The sequence below is a fragment of the Oncorhynchus tshawytscha genome, unplaced genomic scaffold, assembly GCF_018296145.1.
Source record: "Oncorhynchus tshawytscha isolate Ot180627B unplaced genomic scaffold, Otsh_v2.0 Un_contig_1588_pilon_pilon, whole genome shotgun sequence".
Lineage (NCBI taxonomy): Eukaryota > Metazoa > Chordata > Actinopteri > Salmoniformes > Salmonidae > Oncorhynchus > Oncorhynchus tshawytscha.
In genome coordinates, this window is record NW_024609528.1 from 166,150 (window position 1) to 176,384 (window position 10,235).

The following is a 10,235-nucleotide window of genomic DNA, read 5'->3' on the forward strand; positions in this document are numbered from 1 at the left end:
GGGCAGCCAGGACCTGCTTCAGAACACACGACAGGTCAGAGAGCAGCTTTACCTGCCCAGCCCAAGGCCCTGAATCATGGACGACACATCATGTTCTCCCACACAGTCCCAAACCCCAGAGAATCCACCCTCAACTTATATTAGTCTTCTGGGAGAGAGATGTAACTTAGCAGGGGCCAGCGTTTTGGGCATCGCCAGACCTCAGGATTAGAGCCCAGTACAAGGCTGGTTGTCTGAGCAGAGACTCCATCTGTCCCTGTGCTGAGGAGCCTGGCCAGGAGAGGGGAGAAGAGTCAGCCAGCCCCGAGTCCTCCCTGAGACCATATAGCAGCCATATGCCCCAGTCAGTCAGTCTCTGGCCAAACCGCCCTCCTTCCATCCAATTGATCCTTAAGGCTCAGCCCTGGGCTACAGTACAGCAGGCAGCCTGACAGCCCCAGACCTCCAGGTCCAATCAGAAGGCAGCCTGACAGTCCCAGACCTCCAGGTCCAATCAGAAGGCAGCCTGACAGGCCCAGACCTCCAGGTCCAATCAGAAGGCAGCCTGACAGCCCCAGAACTCCAGGTCCAATCAGAAGGCAGCCTGACAGCCCCAGACCTCCAGGTCCAATCAGAAGGCAGCCTGACAGGCCCAGACCTCCAGGTCCAATCAGAAGGCAGCCTGACAGCCCCAGAACTCCAGGTCCAATCAGAAGGCAGCCTGACAGCCCCAGACCTCCAGGTGAACCCACCTCATCCTCATGTAGCTACTCTGATCTGAGCCCAGCCCAGATGGGTCTGCCTGGCTCCAAGATGGTACTTCCTTTCTGTCCTGGTGATGCTGTGGGGCAATTCTGGAGCATGCCTGGCTGCCAGCCAGCCTCGGCGACCTTCTCCTGCTGCCAGCTAGCCTCGGAGACCTTCTCCTGCTGCCAGCCAGCCTCGGAGAACTTCTCCTGCTGCCAGCCAGCCGCGGGCGACCTTCTCCTGCTGCCAGCCAGCCGCGGGCGACCTTCTCCTGCTGCCAGCCAGCCGCGGGCGACCTTCTCCTGCTGCCAGCCAGCCGCAGGCGACCTTCTCCTGCTGCCAGCCAGCCGCGGGCGACCTTCTCCTGCTGCCAGCCAGCCGCGGGCAACCTTCTCCTGCTGCCAGCCAGCCGCGGGTGACCTTCTCCTGCTGCCAGCCGCGGGCGACCTTCTCCTGCTGCCAGCCAGCCGCGGGCGACCTTCTCCTGCTGCCAGGCAGCCGCGGGTGACCTTCTCCTGCTGCCAGCCAGCCGCGGGCGACCTTCTCCTGCTGCCAGCCAGCCGCGGGCGACCTTCTCCTGCTGCCAGCCAGCCGCGGGCGACCTTCTCCTGCTGCCAGCCAACAGCGGGCGACCTTCTCCTGCTGCCAGCCAGCCGCGGGCGACCTTCTCCTGCTGCCAGCCAGCCACGGGCTACCTTCTCCTGCTGCCAGCCAGCCACGGGCGACCTTCTCCTGCTGCCAGCCAGCCACGGGCGACCTTCTCCTGCTGCCAGCCAGCCACGGGCGACCTGCTCCTGCTGCCAGCCAGCCACGGGCGACCTTCTCCTGCTGCCAGCCAGCCTTGGCGACCTCCTCCTGCTGCAAGCCAGCCTCCGTGACCTTCTCCTGCTTCAAGCCAGCCTCTGTGACCTTCGCCTGCTTCAAGCCAGCCTCCGTGACCTTCTCCTGCTGCCAGCCAGCCTCCGTGACCTTTTCCTGCTTCAAGCCAGCCTCTGTGACCTTCTCCTGCTTCAAGCCAGCCTCCGTGACCTTCTCCTGCTGCTAGCCAGCCTCCGTGACCTTCTCTTGCTGCCAGCTAGCCCCGGCGACCTTCTCCTGCTGCAAGCCAGCCTGCTGCTGCCAGCCAGCCTCGTGACCTCCTGCTGCCAGCCAGCCTCGGTGACCTCCTGCTGCCAGCCAGCCTCGGTGACCTTCTCCTGCTGCAAGCCAGCCTCAGTGACCTTCTCCTGCTGCCAGCCAGCTTCGGTGACCTTCTCCTGCTGCAAGCCAGCCTCCTGCTGCAAGCCAGCCTCCTGCTGCCAGCCAGCCTCCTGCTACCAGCCTCAGTGACCTTATCCTGCTGCCAGCCAGCCTCGGTGACCTTCTCCTGCTTCCAGCCAGCCTCCTGCTGCCAGCCTCGTGACCTACTCCTGCCGCAGGCCAGACTCCGTGACCTTCTCCTGCTGCAAGCCAGCCTCTGTGACCTCCTCCTGCTGCAAGCCAGCCTCTGTGACCTTCTTCTGCTGCTAGAAAGCCTCTGTGACCTTCTCCTGCTGCAAGCCAGCCTCGGTGACCTTCTCCTGCTGCAAGCCAGCCTCCTGCTGCCAGCCAGCCTGGGTGACCTTCTCCTGCTGCCAGCCAGCCAGCCTCGGTGACCTTCTCCTGCTGCCAGCCAGCCAGCCTCGTTGACCTTCTCCTGCTGCCAGCCAGCCTACCTCGGTGACCTTCTCTTGCTGCCAGCCAGCCAGCCTCTGTGACCTTCTCCTGCTGCCAGCCAGCCTCTGCGACCTTGTCCAGCTGCCAGCCAGCCTCTGCGACTTTCTCTGGCTGCCAGCCAACCTCGGCGACCCTCTCCTGCTGCCAGCCAGCCTCTGTGACCTCCTGCTGCAAACCAGCCTCCTGCTGCCAGCCAGCCTCATGACCTCCTGCTGCCAGCCAGCCTCGGTGACCTCCTGCTGCCAGCCAGCCTCAGTGACCTCCTCCTGCTGCCAGCCAGCCTCGGTGACCTCCTCCTGCTGCCAGCCAGCCTCGGTGACCTTCTCCTGCTGCCAGCCAGCCTCGATGACATTCTCCTGCTGCAAGCCAGCCTCCTGCTGCCAGCCAGCCTCCTGCTGCCAGCCTCGGTGACCTTATCCTGCTGCCAGCCAGCCTCGGTGACCTTCTCCTGCTTCCAGCCAGCCTCCTGCTGCCAGCCTCGTGACCTACTCCTGCTGCAGGCCAAACTCCGTGACCTTCTCCTGCTGCAAGCCAGCCTCCGTGACCTCCTCCTGCTGCAAGCCAGCCTCCGTGACCTTCTCCTGCTTCAAGCCAGCCTCTGTGACCTTCTCCTGCTTCAAGCCAGCCTCCGTGACCTTCTCCTGCTGCCAGCTAGCCTCGCCGACCTTCTCCTGCTGCCAGCCAGCTTCGGTGACGTTGGCCTGCTACATACATCAGGTATTTATAAATTGACACAGATTAGCCCAGAAGGGCGCTGCATCATACGTGGGTGACGACATGTTTCCTGTTGCCTTGCTTATATAGTTGAAGGGTGATCCTGGCTAATGGTACCACACTACAGAATGAAGACTGAACTACAGACAGACAGGCGCTGGAGCTCGTCTCTGTGGGTGCCCACACACCCCAATACAGTCACTTGTTGGCAACATGTCACATGGCAGGTCATTGACCAGGCTGAGACAAGGTCCTGTATTATCCCTGTCTGGCTGGAGGGCCTCTCCCCTCTGACAGAGACGCACAGCCTGTCCCCTCTGACAGAGACGCACAGCCTGTCCCCTCTGACAGAGACGCACAGCCTCTCCCCTCTGACAGAGACGCACAGCCTGTCCCCTCTGACAGAGACGCACAGCCTCTCCCCTCTGACAGAGACGCACAGCCTCTCCCCTCTGACAGAGACGCACAGCCTGTCCCCTCTGACAGAGACGCACAGCCTGTCCCCTCTGACAGAGACGCACAGCCTCTCCCCTCTGACAGAGACGCACAGCCTCTCCCCTCTGACAGAGACGCACAGCCTCTCACCTCTGACAGAGACGCACAGCCTCTCCCCTCTGACAGAGACGCACAGCCTCTCCCCTCTGACAGAGACGCACAGCCTGTCCCCTCTGACAGAGACGCACAGCCTCTCCCATCTGACAGAGGCACAGCCTCTCCCCTCTAGCAGAGACGCACAGCCTCTCCCCTCTGACAGAGACGCACAGCCTCTCCCCTCTAGCAGAGACGCACAGCCTCTCCCCTCTGACAGAGACGCACAGCCTCTCCCCTCTGACAGAGACGCACAGCCCTCCCCTCTGACAGAGACGCACAGCCTCTCCCCTCTGACAGAGACGCACAGCCTCTCCCCTCTGACAGAGATGCACAGCCTCTCCCCTCTGACAGAGACGCACAGCCTGTCCCCTCTGACAGAGACGCACAGCCTGTCCCCTCTGACAGAGACGCACAGCCTCTCCCCTCTGACAGAGACGCACAGCCTGTCCCCTCTGACAGAGACGCACAGCCTGTCCCCTCTGACAGAGACGCACAGCCTCTCCCCTCTGACAGAGACGCACAGCCTCTCCCCTCTGACAGAGACGCACAGCCTGTCCCCTCTGACAGAGACGCACAGCCTCTCCCCTCTGACAGAGACGCACAGCCTCTCCCCTCTGACAGAGACGCACAGCCTCTCCCCTCTAGCAGACGCACAGCCTCTCCCCTCTAGCAGAGACGTACAGCCTCTCCCCTCTGACAGAGACGCACAGCCTCTCCCCTCTGACAGAGACGCACAGCCTCTCCCCTCTGACAGAGACGCACAGCCTCTCCCCTCTGACAGAGACGCACAGCCTGTCCCCTCTGACAGAGACGCACAGCCTCTCCCCTCTGACAGAGACGCACAGCCTGTCCCCTCTGACAGAGACGCACAGCCCTCCCCTCTGACAGAGACGCACAGCCTCTCCCCTCTAGCAGAGACGCACAGCCTCTCCCCTCTAGCAGAGACGTACAGCCTCTCCCCTCTAGCAGAGACGCACAGCCTCTCCCCTCTAGCAGAGACGCACAGCCTCTCCCCTCTAGCAGAGACGCACAGCCTCTCCCCTCTACAGAGACGCACAGCCTCTCCCCTCTAGCAGAGACGCACAACCTCTCCACTCTTGCAGAGACCCAGCCTCTCGGCTCGTGCCCCGGGACGTGCCACAGTGCTAATTGGCAGAGGGCAAGACTCTGCTAGCCAGCATCTGTCGGGCCTGAGGATATGATGTTTTTACAAAACCAGGAGAGATGAGGTGATGTGGCGGCTTGGCAGACAGGAAGAAACTCGTTCACTTGTCTCATTTCAGGTGTGAAACAAACAAAGTCAGCTTCAACAAAAAAATAAAAATCCCAGCTGGGGTTCAGACGGCATCCCTAGCCGCGTCCTCAGAGCATGAGCAGACCAGCTGGGGTCCAGACGGCATCCCAAGCCTCGTCCTCAGAGCATGAGTAGACCAGCTGGGGTCCAGACGGCATCCCAAGCCTCGTCCTCAGAGCATGAGCAGACCAGCTGGGGTCCAGACGGCATCCCAAGCCTCGTCCTCAGAGCATGAGTAGACCAGCTGGGGTCCAGACGGCATCCCAAGCCTCGTCCTCAGAGCATGAGCAGACCAGCTGGGGTCCAGACGGCATCCCAAGCCTCGTCCTCAGAGCATGAGTAGACCAGCTGGGGTCCAGACGGCATCCCAAGCCTCGTCCTCAGAGCATGAGCAGACCAGCTGGGGTCCAGACGGCATCCCAAGCCTCGTCCTCAGAGCATGAGTAGACCAGCTGGGGTCCAGACGGCATCCCAAGCCTCGTCCTCAGAGCATGAGCAGACCAGCTGGGGTCCAGACGGCATCCCAAGCCTCGTCCTCAGAGCTGGCTGGAGAGTTAAACGGACATGTCCAATCTCTCCCTATCCAAGCCTGCTGGCCCCATTTGTGTCAAGATGTCCACCATTTACATGTAAAAGGGAAAGTTCAGCACCAGGGTGGTTCAAGGTGCCTTGCTTCAGGATCAAATCTAAAGGGGAAAGTTCAGCACCAGGGTGGTTCAAGGTGCCTTGCTTCAGGATCAAATCTAAAGGGGAAAGTTCAGCACCAGGGTGGTTCAAGGTGCCTTGCTTCAGGATCAAATCTAAAGGGGAAAGTTCAGCACCAGGGTGGTTCAAGGTGCCTTGCTTCAGGATCAAATCTAAAGGGGAAAGTTCAGCACCAGGGTGGTTCAAGGTGCCTTGCTTCAGGATCAAATCTAAAGGGGAAAGTTCAGCACCAGGGTGGTTCAAGGTGCCTTGCTTCAGGATCAAATCTAAAGGGGAAAGTTCAGCACCAGGGTGGTTCAAGGTGCCTTGCTTCAGGATCAAATCTAAAGGGGAAAGTTCAGCACCAGGGTGGTTCAAGATGCCTTGCTTCAGGATCAAATCTAAAGGGCAAAGTTCAGCACCAGGGTGGTCTCAGGGTCAAATCTACACACATTGTCTCCTGACCCCTCCTGTCTCAGCCTCCAGTATTTATGCTGCAGTAGTTTATGTGTCGGGGGGCTAGGGTCAGTTTGTTATATCTGGAGTACTTCTCCTGTCTTATCCTGTGTGAATTTTAGTATGCTCTCTCTAATTATCTCGGAGGACCTGAGCCCTAGAACCATGCCTCAGGACTACGTGATGACTCCTTGCTGTACCCAGTCCACCTGGCCGTGCTGCTGCTCCAGATTCAACTGTTCTGCCTGCGGCTATGGAACCCTGACCTGTTCACCGGACGTGCTACCCGTCCCAGACCTGCTGTTTTCGCCTCTCTAGAGACAGCAGGAGCGGTAGAGATACCTAATGATCGGCTATGAAAAGCCAACTGACATTTACTCCTGAGGTGCTGACTTATTATTATTATCTGACCCTGTTGGTCATTAGTGAACATTTGAACATCTTGGCCATGTTCTGTTATAATCTCCACCTGGCACAGCCAGAAGAGGACTGGCCACCCCTCATAGCCTGGTTCCTCTCTAGGTTTATAATCTCCACCCCTCATAACCTGGTTCCTCTCTAGGTTTATAATCTCCACCCCTCATAACAGGGTTCCTCTCTAGGTTTATAATCTCCACCCGGCCCAGCCAGAAGAGGACTGGCCACCTCTCATAGCCTGGTTCCTCTCTAGGTTTCTTCCTAGGTTCCTGCCTTTCTAGGGAGTTTTTCCAGGCCACCGTGCTTCTACACCTGCATTGCTTGCTGTTTAGTGTTTCAGGCTGGGTTTCTGTACAGCACTTTGAGATATCAGCTGATGTAAGAAGGGCTATTTAAATGAATTTGATTTGAAGTGTGATGTGTATTCTAGTGCAAATGCACATGTGACATGTTGTCAGGTTGATGTGGTCAGGTTGATGTGGTCAGGATGATGTGACATGTGGTCAGGTTGATGTGGTCAGGATGATGTGGTCAGGATGATGTGACATGTGGTCAGGTTGATGTGGTCAGGATGATGTGGTCAGGATGATGTGACATGTGGTCAGGTTGATGTGGTCAGGTTGATGTGACGTGGTCAGGTTGATGTGGTCAGGATGATGTGACATGTGGTCAGGTTGATGTGGTCAGGTTGATGTGACATGTGATCAGGTTAATGTGGTCAGGGTGATGTGACATGTGGTCAGGTTAATGTGGTCAGGTTGATGTGACATGTGGTCAGGTTAATGTGGTCAGGTTGATGTGACATGTGGTCAGGATGATGTGGTCAGGATGATGTGGTCAGGATGATGTGACTTGTGGTCAGGTTGATGTGGTCAGGTTGATGTGACATGTGGTCAGGTTAATGTGGTGAGGTTGATGTGACATGTGGTCAGGTTAATGTGGTCAGGTTGATGTGACATGTGGTCAGGTTGATGTGGTCAGGATGATGTGGTCAGGATGATGTGACATGTGGTCAGGTTGATGTGGTCAGGTTGATGTGACATGTGGTCAGGTTAATGTGGTGAGGTTGATGTGACATGTGGTCAGGTTGATGTGGTCAGGTTGAAGTGGTCAGGTTGAAGTGGTCAGGTTGATGTGGTCAGGATGATGTGGTCAGGATGATGTGACAGGTGGTCAGGTTGATGTGGTCAGGTTGATGTGACATGTGGTCAGGTTAATGTGGTCAGGTTGATGTGGGTGATGTGGTCAGGGTGATGTGGTCAAGGGGAGGTGCTCAGGGTGATGTGGTCAGGGTGATGTGGTCAGGGTGATGTGGTCAAGGGAGGTGCTCAGGGTGATGTGGTCAGGGTGATGTGCAAAGGGTGATGTGCAAAGGGTGATATGGTCAGGTCGATGTGGTAAGGATGATGTGACATGTGGTCAGGTTGATGTGGTCAGCATGATGTGACATGTGGTCAGGTTAATGTGGTCAGGTTGATGTGACATGTGGTCAGGTTGATGTGGTCAGGTGGATGTGACATGTGGTCAGGTTGATGTGGTCAGGTTGATGTGGTCAGGTTGATGTGGTCAGGATGAAGTGGTGAGGATGATGTGGACAGGGTGATGTGGTCAGGTTAATGAGGTCAGGTTGATGTGACATGTGGTCAGGTTGATGTGGTCAGGATGATGTGACATGTGGTCAGGTTGATGTGGTCAGGTTGATGTGACATGTGGTCAGGTTAATGTGGTCAGGGTGATGTGACATGTGGTCAGGTTAATGTGGTCAGGTTGATGTGACATGTGGTCAGGTTAATGTGGTCAGGTTGATGTGACATGTGGTCAGGTTGATGTGGTCAGGATGATGTGGTCAGGATGATGTGACATGTGGTCAGGTTGATGTGACATGTGGTCAGGTTGATATGGTCAGGTGGATGTGACATGTGGTCGGGTTGATGTGGTCAGGTTGATGTGACATGTGGTCAGGTGGATGTGGTCAGGTGGATGTGACATGTGGTCAGGTTGATGTGACATGTGGTCGGGTTGATGTGGTCAGGTTAATGTGGTCAGGTTAATGTGGTCAGGTTGATGTGGTCAGGTTAATGTGGTCAGGTTGGTTTGGCCAGGTTGATATGGTCAGAATGATGTGGTCAGGTTGATGTGACATGTGGTCAGGTTGATGTGACATGTGGTCGAGGTTGATGTGACATGTGGTCGAGGTTGAGGTGGTCAGGTTGATGTGACAAGTGGTCGAGGTTGATGTGGTCGAAGTTGATCTGACAAGTGTTCAGGTTGATGTGACACGTGGTCAGGTTGATATGGTCAGGTGGATGTGACATGTGGTCGGGTTGATGTGGTCAGGGTGATGTGGTCAGGTTGATGTGGTCAGGTTGATGTGGTCATGTGGTCAGGTTGATGTGATATGTGGTCGAGGTTGATGTGGTCAGGTTGATGTGACAAGTGGTCAGGTTGATGTGACAAGTGGTCGAGGTTGATGTGGTCGAAGTTGATGTGACAAGTGGTCAGGTTGATGTGAAATGTGGTCAGGTTGATATGGTCAGGTGGATGTGACATGTGGTCGGGTTGATGTGGTCAGGGTGATGTGACATGTGGTCAGGTTGACGTGGGTCAGGTAGATGTGACATGTGGTCAGGTTGATGTGGTCAGGTTGATGTGACATGTGGTCGGGTTGATGTGGTCGGGTTGATGTGGTCGGGTTGATGTGGTCAGGATGATGTGGTCAGGATGATGTGGTCAGGATGATGTGACAGGTGGTCAGGTTGATGTGGTCAGGTTGATGTGACATGTGGTCAGGTTAATGTGGTCAGGTTGATGTGACATGTGGTCAGGTTAATGTGGTCAGGTTGATGTGGGTGATGTGGTCAGGGTGATGTGGTCAGGGGGAGGTGCTCAGGGTGATGTGGTCAGGGTGATGTGGTCAGGGTGATGTGCAAAGGGTGATGTGGTCAGGTCGATGTGGTAAGGATGATGTGACATGTGGTCAGGTTGATGTGGTCAGCATGATGTGACATGTGGTCAGGTTAATGTGGTCAGGTTGATGTGACATGTGGTCAGGTTAATGTGACATGTGGTCAGGTTGATGTGGTCAGGTTTATGTGGTTAAGGTGATGTGACATGTGGTCAGGTTGATGTGGTCAGGTTGATGTGGTCAGGATGATGTGGTCAGGATGATGTGGTCAGGATGATGTGACATGTGGTCAGGTTAATGTGGTCAGGTTGATGTGACATGTGGTCAGGTTAATGTGACATGTGGTCAGGTTAATGTGGTCAGGTTGATGTGGGTGATGTGGTCAGGGTGATGTGCTCACGGTGATGTGGTCAGGTCGATGTGGTAAGGATGATGTGACATGTGGTCAGGTTGATGGTCAGGTCATGTGGTCAGGTCGATGTGGTAAGGATGATGTGACATGTGGTCAGGTTGATGTGGTCAGCATGATGTGACATGTGGTCAGGTTAATGTGGTCAGGTTGATGTGACATGTGTTCAGATTCATGGGGTCAGGTTGATGTGACAAGTGGTCGGGTTGATGTGGTCAGGTTGATGTGACAAGTGGTCGAGGTTGATGTGGTCAGGTTGATGTGGTCAGGTTGATGTGACAAGTGGTCGAGGTTGATGTGGTCAGGTTGATGTGACAAGTGGTCAGGTTGATGTGACATGTGGT

General features: G+C 56.2%; 1 protein-coding gene across 1 annotated transcript; it reads left to right on the plus strand.

The window, feature by feature from the left end:
• Positions 1–771: 771 nt before the first annotated feature.
• Positions 772–2,832, plus strand: LOC121845030 (keratin-associated protein 16-1-like). The gene is made up of 4 exons (XM_042315734.1): positions 772–1,447; positions 1,500–1,720; positions 1,806–2,356; positions 2,412–2,832. Exons 1-4 carry the CDS (start codon positions 772–774, stop codon positions 2,830–2,832), a joined length of 1,869 nt encoding a protein of 622 aa, XP_042171668.1.
• Positions 2,833–10,235: the final 7,403 nt, after the last annotated feature.

Coding starts and splice junctions, on each gene's coding strand:
- LOC121845030 (XM_042315734.1), top strand. CDS start 772: ATGGGTCTGCCTGGCTCCAAGATGGTACTTCCTTTCTGTCCTGGTGAT. Junction 1,448..1,499: donor CTGCTGCCAGCCAGCCACGG/GCGACCTTCTCC, acceptor TCCTGCTGCCAG/CCAGCCACGGGCGACCTGCT. Junction 1,721..1,805: donor CCTGCTTCAAGCCAGCCTCT/GTGACCTTCTCC, acceptor GCTGCCAGCTAG/CCCCGGCGACCTTCTCCTGC.